General features: G+C 42.3%; 1 protein-coding gene and 1 pseudogene across 5 annotated transcripts; one reads left to right on the forward strand and one right to left on the reverse strand.

Moving 5' to 3' along the window:
* Window positions 1-2,231: 2,231 nt before the first annotated feature.
* LOC122896391 (spindlin-2) lies at window positions 2,232-4,093 on the reverse strand. 5 transcript variants are annotated; one of them, XM_044234565.1, is made up of 2 exons: window positions 3,851-4,093; window positions 2,232-3,181 (listed from the first exon to the last, which is right to left on the reverse strand). In XM_044234565.1, the coding sequence occupies exon 2, from the start codon at window positions 3,177-3,179 to the stop codon at window positions 2,403-2,405; it is 777 nt and encodes a 258-aa protein (XP_044090500.1). In that variant the 5' UTR covers window positions 3,180-3,181; window positions 3,851-4,093; the 3' UTR covers window positions 2,232-2,402. The 5 variants fall into 5 exon arrangements, with proteins under 5 accessions (XP_044090500.1, XP_044090499.1, XP_044090498.1 ...); XM_044234564.1 differs by having other exon boundaries at window positions 3,838-4,093; XM_044234563.1 differs by having other exon boundaries at window positions 3,797-4,093.
* LOC122896631 overlaps window positions 4,024-17,293 on the forward strand; it is a 180,206-nt pseudogene continuing 166,936 nt past the window's right edge.

The raw sequence follows: 17,293 nt of genomic DNA on the forward strand, positions 1-17,293 counted from the left end.
ACTGGGAATTTTATTAGAGTGAATCAGGGCAGCTGGGGGCATGGCTAGTTTGAGAGCACACTCAGGGTCTAAAATGGGCTGAGCCATTCCTCAGACCCAGCTGCTTGTATCCTTGTTGGAATGTGGGCCCTAATCCTCAGTTTATTGCTTTGTTTTCAGGTGGGCAAGAAATATGGTTTTTTTGTAGTGTGAAATCTCCCAAATGTCTAAGTAATTAATTTAAACCTAGAAAACAACAAAAACACAAAGATCAAACAAAACATGACAGCTGGCTGAAATTGGCCCATGGGTGGCCTGCAGGTGTTTTGCTAGACTAAATTTTGTGATGTATGAAACAAAGAAAACTAATCCCTGCAAGGTGGGCTTGCCTTGTATAATTCTTCAGGCAATCCATTTCAGGCCATGTTGGGTGGAGAGAGTGACTTGGGATTAGCATCTTTTTTCAACTTCTGGAAGCTCCTTGCCAACAGCTAAACCCATCCCCTCCCGCTTTGTATGGGATTAGGGAAGCCTGGGCAGCGGGGTCACCAGAACTCTTTCTTTGAGGGCAGGGGTATATTTTAGTGAAGTGTGGGGTGGGGAAACCAGAGAGAGGGTCTTGAAGGGGCTGTCCACAGCAGGACTGGGGAAAGGCAAGAAGGAGAAAAAGAGGACACAGACCTCTATAGTGTTGGGGCACCATATCTCTGAGGGACTTTATTGGGGTTACTGCACTCTCTCCCCACCAACCACAGCCCCTCTAGGTGGCATTAGAGGGTTGAAGGAGTTAGTTATACAAAGTCACAACTCACAGCCCAACTGCCCCATGCCATTCATCTTACCTGGAAACAGAGCTGCACAAACTTCCATGACATCTTCTCTGTGTGCTTGGGGTGGGCAAGACTGGCCAGGATGTACCTGTGAAGGGTCGGTAGCCGCCAGCTTTGTTGGGGTATAGCCTGAATGGGGCTTCTGGAGGCAGCAGACCTCCATTTAGTGAAGCAGTGGGTGGAGCCACCTGTGGTGTCAGGCAGCTGCTGAGAGAAGCATGCACTGTCAAGTACTCCCCATGTCCTGGAGAGAAACATTAGGCTCAAATCCTCTGATGCCCTTCCACTGCAGGGAGGCAAGGCACAGTGCAGTAGGAGAAAGAACAGTGAGGGGACTCCTGTACCTGTGTTCAGCAAAGTTCCATTTTTTTGGGGGGGGATAAAATACTTTCCAAACCCAAGGTGGCATATCTCTTAAGTCCTGAGCACCCCACTGACCCATTTCCCACAAGAACTGTTTATCCAGTGTAGGGGGAATGAACCAAGAACTTCAGGTCCAAGATTTACTGCACCTGGGTCCTCTGGGAAAGGTGAGGAGGCTGCTCACAGCCCACTGCTCATGGGGTGTCAGGTCAGTGTGTTTAGGCTGAGGCTTCGGGTTCTACTCGGCAGGTGTGGCATGAGTTTCCTGACGCAAGAAAAGCCTTTTGGGTATAAAGTTGGCTCCTGCTTAACTCTTGAGTCATCCCTGTCAAAATGCCATTCCAGGGAAGTTCCAACCCATTTGGTTCTTTGACAGCTGTCACGTCCTTTCTGCACAGAGCCAGAGAGAAAAATGTGGATACTGCCAGAAGTCCAGCTTTTTCCTGGGCCACCCCATCTCTCATGGGCCCCACTCCCCACACCTCCTTTTCTATGTTCTCACTTCCTCTGTCAGTCTTTCTCCTTGGAATTCTTCCTTCCTCAGTGTTCCTCCCCTTCTGGCTCCTTACTCATGCATAGACCCTCCCTTTGAGTATCCTTTAGCCCCTCTCCAGATTCCTGCCAGCTTCTTCTTTTCTGTCCCCTTGCTCTGGACCTCTTCTAAGCTCCTTTGTGTCCCTCTCTACTCAAGGCATTCTGTCTGTTTTCCTCTAAGCCCCAAGATCTCACTCTCTCTGTTATTCTCCACCCCCTCCCAGTTGGGTGCCTCTTTCTTAGGTCATCCCTCCCCCAGGGAGCCTCTCCATTTCTGGCCCTGCCCCCACCTCTTCCCAAGCAGTCACCTCCCCTTCTCCCTCCCCCCACAGCCCATCTCTAGTTCCTTCTCCTCCCCGCCCCCAGACCAGGCCAGCTAAGTCCTATTCCATTTTTAGATGGCTGATTATGATACTAGCTGAACTTTATTCACAGCCTGCATTTACAGCTGTCCCTTCCTTTCATGCCCCATCCACCAAACACACCCAATCTTTTCAACATGACAAAGTCCTTACACACAGCATGTCATGTCCACATAAATTTGTATTTTTTCAGAACAAAACAACAGTTATGCTGGCAGAGGTGTTGAGTTAACAGGGACCCTTAAGCTTTCAATACACTGAAAAGCAACATTATTTTGCAAGTCTACAAAGTATACATTTGTTTTCACAAATGTGGCAAAGTTTGCCCTAACAGTTAGGACTTTTTCACCAAATCATAGACATAGATATGGAAATCGTCATCAAACTTGATGAAATACACAGAGGGTTTGGCTTCTACTTGGTGAATGACCATGCCAATCCGTTTGGAACCATCTTCTTTGGTATATTCCACATGTTTACCTATCAGGCCATCTACAACTCCTCCTGGCTCCCTTTCTGCTGGAGGAGACTCACTGGACTCTGGCATGATACGGAGGTCTCCTTCTTTATAATCATCTAGAAGCTGATACATGTACAAGACAGGATCTTTCTCATAGGTAATATAAAACCAGGCTTTCATGATTGGTGCTTGGGCTAAGACCATTCCCCTCCATTCATCCTTAGAACCATGCTCACCCTCAAACATATGTTCCACAGCTTTACCAATTATGGTGTTTGCAAGGTTTGCATCACTGACTTGAGATGATGCCACCCTGTCGGAAAGAATTTTAAGAGACAAAACTCTTTCATCTCTGTGAAGTTCCAGTCCATAGACACAGTCAATTCCATCATATTTCACCAGATAAAGAGAGGGATTTATAGGCACCTGATCCAGAACGGTTCCTTTCCACTGGGTGATGGGCTCATCACCTTCCTTCCATCCATGCGAAATTCTGCAGCCCACGATGTTCCTGCGGGGCTGGGACGAAGGTCTGCCCCTCTGCTTCTTTTGGGAGGCTTTTTTCTTCGTCATGTTTGCTGACCCAGTGGCCCGGCCCACAGCTGCCCTGGTTTGTTGCCCTTCGGCATCCTGTGCGTTGGGGGTCTTCATGCCTGCAGGGGGAGGAGAAACGATAAGACAGAAACACTCAATATGACATAAGGTGAAATTCTCCCAACAGCGATGTGTCTGCGTACCCTGCGCCAGAACCTAAATTTTCCCCATGAGCCTGGCAGCAGTGCTGGAAATTCTGGCTGCGTGCCTGCCAAGTGCTCTGCCTCCCAGGTTCCTTTAGGCTGCGGGGAAAGGCGGCAGCGGCAGTGGTGCTGGCTGGGGTTAGGGACTCTGCAGGAGCGGGCGGGCTACCTCCTTGTTCAGAACCCACTGCCTCCATCACCCGCCACTGGCGCCCACTCTCAGTCCCCCGCAAAACGGCTATCCCTTCACCGCCTTGACCCGCACGCACTCACTGTCGTCCTGCCCTGGACGCCTCAGCCTGCTGCCCATACGCCCCTTGTCTACCCAGGATCGCTTTCCTGGCACTCAGCGCCCTCGCTTCCCCAGGCTCACCTTCAATTTCTTGCCTGGCTCCTAACGCCACCCCCGTTTCCTATTTCCCATCGCACTCCCCGACTCCAGCCTCACCCGGCGCCCGCCCCCACCCCTTATCTCTCCCAGGAGTCCACCCCATCCCCCTTCTCCATGCTGGAGCCCACCAATGGCCTTGCCCTGCCTGGCGTCCACCGCCCGGATCGCAGGCCTCACGTGCCCAAATCGGACACCTCCGCCGTGCTGCCTCCGTGCCCAAATCGGACACCTCCGTGCAGCTGCCTCCGCCGTGAGCCTGTGCCGAAGGCGGATCAGCAGGCGACGAGCCGGATGCCTGCCCCGGCTAGGAGGGGAGGATCCGCAGGCGGGGAACGCGTCTAGGAGGGCGTCTGGGTAGGCGAAGAGGATGGCGGCGGTATGCCCAGCTCTGAGCTTCGCGGGTCCTCCGCCTCCCTGTCGGCGGCGGCGGCGGCGGCCCTTCTGCCACATGGGGCTCCCACCAGCCGCTGCCGCCGCCGTAGTCTCCTCCCCTTTTCCCTAAAGGAGATACTTTCGGTTTCCTGTTGGTAAAGAGGCCTCCCCTTCCTGCTGAATAAGACAACCAGCCTTGGTAGTCATGAATGAACTCCTCTAATGCTCCTCCTCTTTCAAAATTCAGATCCGTGGTACTTATAGGTTGTCCTTTTTCTTCCTGTATACCTGCACCAACTCATGCTCTCTAGCTCCACCTCTCATCTCCCCAGCTAAAGTGTCTTTTCATTTTTTGCATATTCTGCACACTTTTTGTATACATACAAATTGATCAAGAAATACCCAAAATACATATGGATCCAGAAATTCTTTATATTTGTACAAAAATATATGTTTGTGCATTTATATATATATATACACACATTGTCTCTATGTATTACCTGATACTCATATCTCCATACACATAATCCCCAATACACATCTCCCCAATCACACTACACACAGACATAAGTCTCTGCTTACACATAAACAGAAATACATATAATAAGTGTTTTTCCAAAACAGGGTTAGGCATCTTAGATTTGGAGATCTTGCTTTGGAGAAATAGTGTCTTACTTTCAACAGGGGAGTTGTTCTTGAATGTGATTACAATTAGTAACAACCTTAGGTAGTTTTGCATAGAATGGCATCCATTTTAACACTTGTTTGTAATGCTTTTTGTTGTGTATAGAGTTTTTCAATAATATCTTATAATTCTCTAAAAAATCAATATTATGGTACTGTATCTGGTAGGCTGTTAGCACTTACTTGCAAGATGAAAGCAATCTTGGGGTGCCTGGGTAGCTCAGTTTGTTAAACATCTGCCTTCAGCTCTGGTCATGATCTGGGGGTTCTGTGACCAAGCCCAGTGGTTCTGGGCTTCCTGGCAGGGAGCTTGTTTCTTCCTCTCCCTTTGCCGTTCTTCCCTCATGTCTTCTCTTTCTCTCCTTCTCTCAAATAAATAAATAAATAAATAAATTTTAAAAAATAGGACAGCAATCTCAAACTGATTAATAATAAATGGTATTTACTAGTTCATTATTTGAAAAATTTGATAGGCATCAGATAAGGGTTAAACTATGTGCTTAGTTTCTTGAGCTGAATTGTGTCCCCTCCAAATTTGTATGTTTATGACCTGGCCACTAGTACATCAGAATGTGAATGTATTTGGAGGTTGGGCATTTAATTAAAGTAGTAATTAATGTAAAATGGCCTCATATGTGTAGACTTTAATATAACTGGTGTCTTTATAAGAAGAGGATATTAAAACATAGACACACGTGAAAGAAAGACCATGCAAAGACAGCGAGAGAAAATGGCCATCTACCATCTAAGGAGAGAAGCTTTAAATCTTGGACTTGGACACCTTGATACTGTATTTATAACTTTTAGGACTGGGAGAAAATAATTTGCATTATTTGGGCCACTGAGTCTTTGTTACTTTTTATGGCAGTCCTAATAAATGAATATACTCAGGAATGACAACCAAAGCCAGTTTTGTTTTATCTTCTATTTTCTCTCTGATGTCAGTTTCATCCAGAAGCTGATGTTACAATATGGTTGTCAAAAACTTTGGCATATATACTTCCTTACTATTATATATAAGTTATATATATATATATATATATATATATATATATATATGAACTTCCTTTGGTTATATACTTCCTTATTATTATGCAGTGACAGAGAGAACCTGTTCAACAACTTTTTCTTTAATTTATTTTTTATTTATTTTCAGCATAACAGTATTAATTATTTTCGCACCACACGCAGTGCTCCATGCAATCTGTGCCCTCTATAATACCCACCACCTGGTTCCCCCAACTTCCCACCCCCTGCTGCTTCAAACCCCTCATAGTTTTTCAGAGTCCATAGTCTCTCATGCTTTACCTCCCCTTCCAATTTCCCCCAACGCCCTTCTCCTCAGTAACTTCCCTTGTCCTCCATGCTATTTGTTATACTCCTCAAATAAGTGAAACCATATGATAATTGACTCTCTCTGCTTGACTTATTTCACTCAGCATAACCTCTTCCAGTCCTGTCCATGTTGCTACAAAAGTTGGGTATTCGTCCTTTCTGATGGAGGCATAATACTCCATAGTGTATATGGAGTACATCTTCCTTATCCATTCGTCCACTGAAGGGCATCTTGGTTCTTTCCACAGTTTGGCGACCGTGGCCATTGCTGCTATAAACATTGGGGTACAGGTGGCCCTTCTTTTCATGACATCTGTATCTTTGGGGTAAATACTCAGGAGTGCAATTGCAGGGTCATAGGGAAGCTCTATTTTTAATTTCTTTTTTTTTAATTTTTTATTTTTTATAAACATATAATATATTTTTATCCCCAGGGGTACAGGTATCGCCCAGTTTACACAAATCACAGCATTCACCAAAGCACATACCCTCCCCAATGTCCATAATCCCACCCCCCTTCTTCCAACCCCCCTCCCCCCAGCTACCCTCAGTTTGTTTTGTGAGATTAAGAGTCACTTAACGTTTGTCTCCCTCCCAATCCCATCTTGTTTCATTTATTCTTCTCCTACCCCCTTAAGCCTCCATGTTGCATCACCACTTCCTTATATCAGGGAGATCATATGATAGTTGTCTTTCTCTGCTTGACTTATTTCGCTAAGCATGATACGCACTAGTTCCATCCACATTGTCGCAAATGGCAAGATATCATTTCTTTTGATGGCTGCATAGTATTCCATTGTGTATATATACCACTTCTTCTTTATCCATTCATCTGTTGATGGACATCTAGGTTCATTCCATAGTTTGGCTATTGTGGACATTGCTGCTATAAACATTCTGGTGCAGGTGCCTCTTCGGATCACTATATTTGTATCTTTAGGGTAAATACCCAGTAGTGCTATTGCCGGGTCATAGGGTAGTTCCATTTTCAACATTGTGAGGAACCTCCATGTTTTTTTCCAGAGAGGTTGCACCAGCTTGCATTCCCACCAACAGTGTAGGAGGGTTTCCCTTTCTCTGCATCCTTGCCAGCATCTGTCATTTCCTGAGTGTTAATTTTAACCATTCTGACTGGTGTGAGGTGATATCTCATTGTGGTTTCGATTTGTATTTCCCTGATGCTGAGTGATATGGAGCACTTTTTCACGTGTCTGGTGGCCACCTGGATGTCTTCCTTGCAGAAATGTCTGTTCGTGACCTCTGCCCTTTTCTTGATTGGATTATTGTTCTTTGGGTTTTGAGTTTGCTAAGTTCTTTATACATTTTGGACACTAGCCCTTTATCTGATATGTCGTTTGCAAATATCTTCTCCCATTCTGTCAGTTGTTTTTTGGTTTTGTTAACTGTTTCCTTTGCTGTGCAAAAGCTTTTGATCTTGATAAAATCCCAATAGTTCATTTTTGCCTTTGCTTCCCTTGAATTTGGCGATGTTCCTAGGAAGATGTTGCTGCGGTTGAGGTCAAAGAGTTTGCTGCCTGTGTTCTCCTCAAGGATTTTGACGGAGTCCTTTCTCACATTGTGGTCCTTCATCGATTTTGAGTCTATTTTCGTGTGTGGTGTAAGGAAATGGTCCAATTTCATTTTTCTGCATGTGGATGTCCAATTTTCCCAACACCATTTATTGAAGAGGCTGTCTTTTTTCCATTGGACATTCTTTCCTGCTTTGTCGAGGATTAGTTGACCAGAGAGTTGAGGACCTACTTCTGGGCTTTCTATTCGGTTCCATTGATCTATGCATCTGTTTTTGTGCCAGCACCATCTTGTCTTGATGATGACAGCTTTGTAATAGAGCTTGAAGTCCAGAATTGTGATGCCACAAACTTTGGCTTTTTTTTTTTTTTCAATATTCCTTTGGCTATTCAAGGTCTTTTCTGGTTCCTTATAAATTTTAGGATTATTTGTTCCATTTCTTTGAAAAAGATGGATGGTACTTTGATAGGAATTGCATTAAATGTGTAGATTGCTTTAGGTAGCATAGACATTTTCACAATATTTATTCTTCCAATCCAGGAGCATGGAACATTTTTCCATTTCTTTGTGTCTTCCTCAATTTCTTTCATGAATACTTTATAGTTTTCTGAGTATAGATTCTGTGCCTCTTTGGTTAGGTTTATTCCTAGGTATCTTATGGTTTTGGATGCAATTGTAAATGGGATTGAGTCCTTAATTTCTCTTTCTTCTGTCTTGTTGTTGGAGAGAAATGCAACTGATTTCTGTGCATTGATTTTATATCTTGACACTTTACTGAATTCCTGTTCAAGTTCTAGCAGTTTAGGAGTGGAGCCTTTTGGATTTTCCACATATAGTATCATATCATCTGCGAAGAATCATAGTTTGACATCTTCTTTGCCGATTTGGATGCCTTTAATTTCTTTTTGTTGTCTGATTGCTGAGGCTAGGACTTCTAGTACTATGTTGAATAGCAGTGGTGATAATGGACATCCCTGCCGTGTTCCTAACCTTAGTGGAAAAGCTTTCAGTTTTTCTCCATTGAGAATGATATTTGCAGTGGGTTTTTCATAAATGGCTTTGATAATATTGAGGTATGTGCCCTCTATCCCTACACTTTGAAGAGTTTTGATCAGGAAGGGATGCTATATTTTGTCAAATGCTTTTTCAGCATCTATTGAGACTATCATATGGTTCTTGTTCTTTCTTTTATTGATGTGTTGTATCACATTGGTTGATTTGCGGATGTTGAACCAACCTTGCAGCCCTGGGATAAATCCCACTTGGTCGTGGTGAATAATCCCTTTAATGTACTGTTGAATCCTATTGACTAGTATTTTGATGAGAATTTTCGCATCTGTGTTCATCAAGGATATTGGTCTATAGCTCTCTTTTTTGATGGGATCCTTGTCTGGTTTGGGGATCAGAGTGATGCTGGCCTCATAAAATGAGTTTGGAAGTTTTCCTTCCATTTCTATTTTTTGGAACAGTTTCAGGAGATTAGGAATTATTTCTTCTTTAAATGTTTGGTAGAATTCCACCGGGAAGCTGTCTGGTCTGGGCTTTTGTTTGTTTGGAGATTTTTAATGACTGTTTCCATCTCCTTACTGGTTATGGGTCTGTTCAGGCTTTCTATTTCTTCCTGGTTCAGTTGCGGTAGTTTATATGTTTCTAGGAATGCATCTGTTTCTTCCAGATTGTAAAATTTGTTGGCGTAGAGTTGCTCATAGTATATTCTTATAATTGTTTGTATTTCTTTGGTGTTAGTTGTGATCTCTCCTCTTTCATTCATGATTTTATTTATTTGGGTCCTTTCTCTTTTCTTTTTGATAAGTCTGGCCAGGGGTTTATCAATTTTATTAATTCTTTCAAAGAACCAGCTCCTAGTTTCGTTGATTTGTTCTATTGGTTTTTTGGTTTCTATTTCTTTGATTTCTGCTCTGATCTTTATGATTTCTCTTCTCCTGCTGGGCTTAGGGTTTCTTTCTTGTTCTTTCTCCAGCTCCTTTAGGTGGAGGGTTAGGTTGTATACCTGAGACCTTTCTTGTTTCTTGAGAAAGGCTTGTACCGCTATATATTTTCCTCTCAGGACTGCCTTTGTTGTGTCCCACAGATTTTGAACCGTTGTGTTTTCATTATCATTTGTTTCCATGTTTTTTTTTTCAATTCTTCTTTAATTTCTCGGTTGACCCATTCATTCGTTAGAAGGATGCTGTTTAGTCTCCATGTATTTGGGTTCTTTCCAAACTTCCTCTTGTGGTTGAGTTCTAGCTTCAGAGCATTGTGGTCTGAAAATATGCAGGGAATGATCTCAATCTTTTGATACCGGTTGAGTCCTGATTTAGGACCGAGGATGTGATCTATTCTGGAGAATGTTCCATGTGCACTAGAGAAGAATGTGTATTCTGTTGCTTTGGGATGACATGTTCTGAATATATCTGTGATGTCCATCTGGTCCAGTGTGTCATTTAAGGCCTTTATTTCCTTGTTGATCTTTTGCTTGGGTGATCTGTCCATTTCAGTGAGGGGAGTGTTAAAGTCCCCTACTATTATTGTATTATTGTTGATGTGTTTCTTTGATTTTGTTACTAATTGGTTTATATAGTTGCTGCTCCTACGTTGGGGGCTTAGACATTTAAAATTGTTACATCTTCTTGTTGGACAGAGCCTTTGAGTATGATATAGTGTCCTTCCTCATCGCTTATTATAGTCTTTGGCTTAAAATCTAATTTATCTGATATAAGGACTGCTACTCCTGCTTTCTTCTGATGTCCATTTCATGGTAAATTCTTTTCCACCCCCTCACTTTAAATCTGGAGGTGTCTTCGGGCTTAAAATGTGTTTCTTGCAGGCAACATATAGATGGGTTTTGTTTTTTTTATCCATTCTGATACCCTGTGCCTTTTGATTGGGACATTTAGCCCATTAACATTCAGGGTAACCATTGAGAGATACGAATTTAGTGCCATTGTATTGCCTGTAAGGTGACTGTTACTGTATATTGTCTTTATTCCTTTATGATCTATGACTTGTAGGCTCTCTCTTTGCTTAAAGAACCCCTTTCTATATTTCCTGTAGAGCTGGATTGGTGTTTGAAAATTTCTTCAATTTTTGTTTATCCTGGAAATCTCTCCTTCTATTTTCAATGATAGCCTAGCTGGATATAGTATTCTTGGCTGCATGTTTTTCTCATTTAGTGCTCCGAATATATCATGCCAGCTCTTTCTGGCCTGCCAGGTCTCTGTGAATAAGTCTGCTGCCATTCTAATATTTTTACCATTGTATGTTACAGACTTCTTGTCTCAGGCTGCTTTCAGGATTTTCTCTTTGTCACTAAGGCTTGTAAATTTTACTATTAGGTGACGTGGTGTGGGCCTATTCTTATTGATTTTGAGGGGTGTTCTCTGAACCTCCTGAATTTTGATGCTCGTTCCCTTTGCCATATTGGGGAAATTCTCCCTAATAATTCTCTCCAGTATACCTTCTGCTCCCCTTTCTCTTTCTTCTTCCTCTCGGATCCCAATTATTCTAATGTTGTTTCATCTTATGGTGTCACTTATCTCTCAAATTCTGCCCTCGTGGTCCAGTAGCTGTTTGTCCCTCTTTTGCTCAGCTTCATTCTTCTCTGTCATTTGGTCTTCTATATCGCTAATTCTTCCTTCTGCGTCATTTATCCTAGCAGTGATAGCCTCCATTTTTGATTGCACCTCATTAATAGCTTTTTTTATTTCAACTTGGTTAGATTTTAGTTCTTTTATTTCTCCAGAAAGGCTTTTATATCTCCGGAGAGGGTTTCTCTAATATCTTCCATGCCTTTTTCAAGCCCGGCTAGAACCTTGAGAATTGTCATTTTGAACTCTAGATCTGACATATTACCAATGTCTGTATTGATTATGTCCCTAGCCTTCGGTACTGCCTCTTGTTTTTTTTTTTTTTTTTTTTTTTTTGTGGTGAATTTTCCCGCCTTGTCATTTTGTCCGGATGAGAGTATATGAAGGAGCAAGTAAAATACTAAAAGGGTGGCACCAACCGCTGGAAAATATGCTTTAACCAAATCAGAAGAGATCCGAAATTGTGACAGGGGAGAAAGGGGATAAAAAGAGGTTGAGAAAGAAAGAAAAAAAAAGAAAAGTAAAGAAAGAAAAGAATTTTAAAAAGACAACGAACAAAGAAAAGTATAAAAAAGAAAAAATATATATATATATTAGATAAACTAGTTAAAAATCGTTAGAAAAGAAGAGCGTAAAAGTTAAAAAAATTTAGGAGAAGAAGAGAAAAAAATGAAAAAGAAAAAAAATTACATTAACTGCAAGACTAAAGAATCATAGTGAGAAAGCCATGAGTTCCGTGCTTTGCTTTCTCCTCCTCTGGCATTCTGCTGCTCTCCTTGGTATTGAAACTGCACTCCTTGGTAGGTGAACTTGGTCTGGCTGGATTTCTTGTTTATCTTTTGGCGGAGGGGCCTGTTGTAGGGATTCTCAAGTGTCTTTGACCCAGGTGGAATTGCACGGCCCTTACCAGGCCGGGCTGAGTAATCCGCTTGGGTTTGCTTTCTTTTGTTCCCTGAGCTCTTTCCGTAGAGTTCTGGAGGTAGGGAATACAAATGGTGGCCTCCTGGTCTCTGGCCCAGAGGAGACGAGAGCCTGGGGCCCCATTCCTCAGTGCGCCATCAGAGAACAGCGCCCAGTAACCCCATCTGCCTGACCTCCAGCCACGCTCCGAGCTCACTGAGTTACCGACCGCTTCAAGGTACCCCCGAGCTGTGAGCTCACTGTTGGCTCTGTCTCTGTAGCTGGCTTCTGTACAGGTTCTAATACCTGTAAGCTCTGAGACACTCAGACACCCCTGATCCTTCTGTGACCCTGCGGGACCTGAGGCCACACTGACCCCGCATGGGCGTCAGCCCGGTTTAGCCTCTGGAGTGTTGTCCCTCAGCGGAACAGACTTTTAAAAGTCCTGATTTTGTGCTTCATTGCTCCGCCGATTGCTGGGAGCCGGCCCCTCCCCCTGGGGTCTATCTTCCCGTCGCTTTGGATTCACGTCTCCACCAGTCCTACATTTCAGAAAGACGTTGTTTTTCTGTTTCTAGAATTGCTGTTCTTCTTCTCTTCGATCTGCCGATGGATTTGTAGGTGCTTGCAATCTTTAGATAAGCTCTCTAGCGGATCTCCTGCTAGCTGAAGTAGTCTCAGCCTGCTACTTCTCCGCCATATTGACTCCCCCCCTATTTTTAATTTCCTGAGGAATCTCCACACTGTTCTCCAAAGAGGCTGCACCAACTTGCATTCCCACCAACAGTGGAAGAGGGTTCCCCTTTCTCCACATCCCCTCCAACACATGTTGTTTTCTGTCTTGCTCATTTGGGCCATTCTAACTGGTGTAAGGTTGATATCTCAATGTGGTTTTAATTTGAATCTCTGTGATGGCTAGTGATGATGAACATTTTTTCATGTGTCTGATAGCCATTTGTATGTCTTCATTGGAGAAGTGTCTGCTCATATCTTCTGCCCATTTTTTGATATGATTATCTGTTTTGTGTGTGTCGAGTTTCAGGAGTTCTTTATAGATCCTGGATATCAACCTTTTGTCTGTACTGTCATTTGCAAGTATCTTCTCCCATTCTGTGGGTTGCTTCTTTGTTTTCTTGACTGTTTCCTTTGCTGTGCAGAAGCTTTTGATTTTGATGAAGTCCCCAAAGTTTGTTTTCGCTTTTGTTTCCTTTGCCTTTGGAGACGTATCTTGAAAGAAGTTGCTGTGGCTGATATCGAAGAGATTACTGCCTATATTCTCCTCTAGGATTCTGATGTGTTCCTGTCTCACGTTGAGGTATTTTATCCATTTTGAGCTTGTCTTTGTGTACGGTGTGAGAGAATGGTCGAGTTCCATTCTTCTACGTATAGCTCTCCAATATTCCTAGCACCACTGATTGAAGAGACTGTCTTTTTTCCACTGTATATTTTTTCCTGTTTTGTCAAAGATTATTTGACCATAGAGTTTAGGGTCCATATCTGGGCTCTCTACTCTGTTCCACGGGTCTATGTGTCTGTTTTTATGCCAATTCCATGCTGTCTTGGTGATCACAGCTTCATAGTAAAGCTTGAAGTCAGGTAGCGTGATGCCCCCGGTTTTATTTTTATTTTTCAACATTTCCTTAGCGATTCGGGGTCTCTTATGATTCCATACAAATTTTTGGATTATTTGCTCCAGCTCTCTGAAGAATACCAGTGGAATTTTGATCGGAATGGCATTAAAAGTATAGATTGCTCTAGGCAGTATAGACATTTTAACAATGTTTATTTTTCCGATCCAAGAGCATGGAATGGTCTTCCATCTTTTTGTGTCTTCTTCAATTTCTTTCATGAGTGTTCTGTAGTACCTCGAGTACACATCCTTTACCACTTTGGTTAGGTTTATTCCCAGGTATCTTATGGTTCGTGGTGCTATAGTAAATGGAATCGATTCTCTAATCCCTTTCTGTATTTTCATTGTTAGTGTATAAGAAAGCCACTGATTTCTGCACATTGACTTTGTACCCTGCCACGTTGCTAAATTGCTGTATGAATTCTACTAGTTTGGGGATGGAGACTTTTGTGTTTTCCATATAAAGAATCATGTCATCTGCGAAGACAGAGAGTTTGACTTCTTCATTGCCAATTTGAATACCTTTTATTTCTCTTTGTTGTCTGATTGCTGTTTCTAGGACTTCTAATACTATGTTGAACAAGAGTGGTGAGAGTGGGCACCCTTGTCATGTTCCTGATCTCAATGGGAAGGATGCAAGCTTTTTCCCATTGAGGATGATATTTGCTGTGGGTCTTTCATAGATAGATTTGATGAAGTTCAGGAATGTTCCCTCTATCCCCATCCTTTGAAGCATTTTAATCAGGAACGGATGCTGGATTTTGTCAAATGCTTTTTCTGCATCAATTGAGAGGACCTTGTGTTTCTTTTCTCTTTTCTTATTAATTTGTTCTATCACACTGATTGATTTGTGAGTGTTGAACCATCCTTGTAGCCCAGGGAAGAATCCCACCTGTTCATCGTGGAAAATCTTTTTAATGTGCTATTGGATCCTCTTTCCTAGGATCTTGTTGAGAATCTTCGCACCCATTTGCATCAGTGATATTGGTTTGAAATTCTCCGTTCTGGTAGGGTCTTTGCCTTGTTTGGGGATCATGGTAACGCTGGCTTCATAGAAAGAGTCTGGAGGTTTTCCTTCTGCTTCAATTTTTTGAAACAGCTTCAGGAGAATAGGTGTTATTTCTTCTTTGAAAGTTTGGTAGAATTCCCCAGGGATTCCATTAGTTCCTGGGCTCTTGTTTTTTGGGAGGTTTTTGATCACTGCTTCAATCTCGTTACTAGATATCAGTCTATTCAGGTTGTCAATTTCTTCCTGGTTCAGTTTTGGGAGTTTATAGTTTTCCAGGAATGCATCCATTTCATCTAGGTTGCTAAGCTTATTGGCCTATAACTGTTGATAATGACTTCTGATTATTGTTTCTACTTCCTTGGTGTTCATTGTGATCTCTCCGTTTTCATTCATAATTTTATGAATTTGGGCTTTCTATCTTTTCTTTTGGATTAGTGTGGCCAATGGTTTAGCAATCTTATTGATTCTTTCAAAAAACCAGCTTCTAGTTTCATTGATACATTCTACTGTATCTCTGGATTCAACCTCATTGATTTCAGCTCAATCTTGATGATTTCCCTTCTTATGTATGGAGTTGTCTTGATTTGTTGTTGATTCTCCAGTTCTGTAAGGTGTAGAGAAAGCTACTGTGTTCTGGATTTTTCAATTTTTTGGAGGGAGGCTTGAATGGCTATGTATTTCCGCCTTAGGACCACTTTTGCTGTATCCCATAGCTTTTGGACTGAAGTGTCTTCATTCTCATTGGTTTCCATGAATTGTTTCAGTTCTTCTTTGATCTTCTGGTTGATCCAAGCATTCGTACGCAAGGTGGTCTTTAGCTTCCAGGTGTTTGAGTTCCTTTGGAACTTTTCCTTGTGATTGAGCTCCAGTTTCAAAGCATTGTGATTTGAGAATATGCAGGGAATAATCTCAGTCTTTTGGTATCGGTTGAGTCCTAATTTGTGACCCAGTATGTGGTCTGTTCCTGAGAAGGTTCCATGTGTGCTTGAGGAGAATGAGTATTCTGTTGTTTTCGGGTGGAAAGTTCTGTATATATCTCTGAGGTCCATCTGGTCCAATGTGTCATTCAGGGCTCTTGTTTCTTTATTGATTTTCTGCTTCAATGATCTGTCTATTTCTGAGAGAGGCGTGTTAAGATCTCCTACTATTAATGTATTCATAGCAATATGACTCTTTATCTTGATTAACAGTTTTCTTATGTAATTGGGTGCTCCCATATTGGCATAGATATTTACAATTGTTAGATCATCTTGGTGGATAGTCCCTTTAAGAATGATATAGTGTCCTTCTGTATCTCTGACTACAGTGTTTGGTTTACAATATAACTTATCTGATAAGAGAATCGCTACCCCAGCCTTCTTTTGAGGCCCTTTGGCATGAAAGATGCTTCTCCATCCCTTCACTTTCAGTCTGGGTGTATGTTTAGGTTCAAAATGGGTCTCTTGTAGACAACATATGGATGGGTCCTGTTGACAACATATGGATGGGTCCTGTCGTTTTATCCAATCTGCAACCCTGTGTCGTTTTATGGGAGCCTTTAAGCCATTCAGATTGAGAGTGATTTTTGATAGATATGTTTTTATTGACATTGTTTTACCTTTGATGTCTTTCTTTCTGTAGATGGTCTCTATATTACTGTTCAATCTTACTCTGAGGATTTTTCCTCTTTTATAGAACCCCCCCCTTAATATTTCCTGCAGTGTTGGCTTGGTGGTTGCATAGTCTTTTAAGCCCTCCGGTCTTGGAAACTCTTTATCTCTCCATCCATTTTGAATGTCAGTCTTTCTGGATAAAGTATTCTTGGCTGCATGTTCTTCTCATTTAGCACCCTGAATATATCTTGCCAGCCCTCTGTGGCTTGCCAGGTCTCTGTGGACAGGTCTGAAGTTATTCTGATGGGCTTTCCTCTGTAAGTAAGCAGCCTCTTTGTCCTAGCAGCTTTCAAGAGATTATACCTACAGTTATGATTCCTCAATTTGACTATCAGGTGCCTTGATGTTTTTCTGGAATCTATAATCTTGGGTGGAGACCGTTCGGCCTCTAGTACATGAATGCTGGTTCCATTCGCCAGATTGGGAAAGTTTTCTTGAAGAACTTGTTCCACTATATCTTCTAGACTTCTTTCTTTCTCCTCCCCTTCATGGATTCCAATAATTTTGACGTCGGAACATTTCATGGTATCATTTATTTCCCTGATTCTGTTTTTGTTGTTTCTAAACTGTTTGTTCCAGGCTTCCTCCTGATCTTTTCTATCTGTTTGTCCTCCAGATCACTAATGCTATCTTCTGTCTCGTTACTCTAGCTTTGAGAGAATTTAGATTAGATTGGAACTCATTGAGAGCATTGTGAACCTAATCCCTAGTAGTTTTCAGCTGTGCCCTAACATTGTGAACATCCTGTCTGGTTGCTTTCAGCTCGGCCCTAATCAATTCCTTTTGGTCATCCATGGATTTCTCCAACCTAGCTATTGCCTGGATAATTGTTAGCCTGAATTCTCTTTCCAACATTTTGTCTATGTTGATAGCCGTTAGCTCTGTTGCAGAAGGCCCATCGTCTGTATTTTTCTTCTGTTGGGCATTCCTTCTCC

The sequence above is a fragment of the Neovison vison genome, chromosome X (genome assembly GCF_020171115.1).
Source record: "Neovison vison isolate M4711 chromosome X, ASM_NN_V1, whole genome shotgun sequence".
NCBI classification, from domain to species: Eukaryota; Metazoa; Chordata; class Mammalia; order Carnivora; family Mustelidae; genus Neogale; species Neogale vison.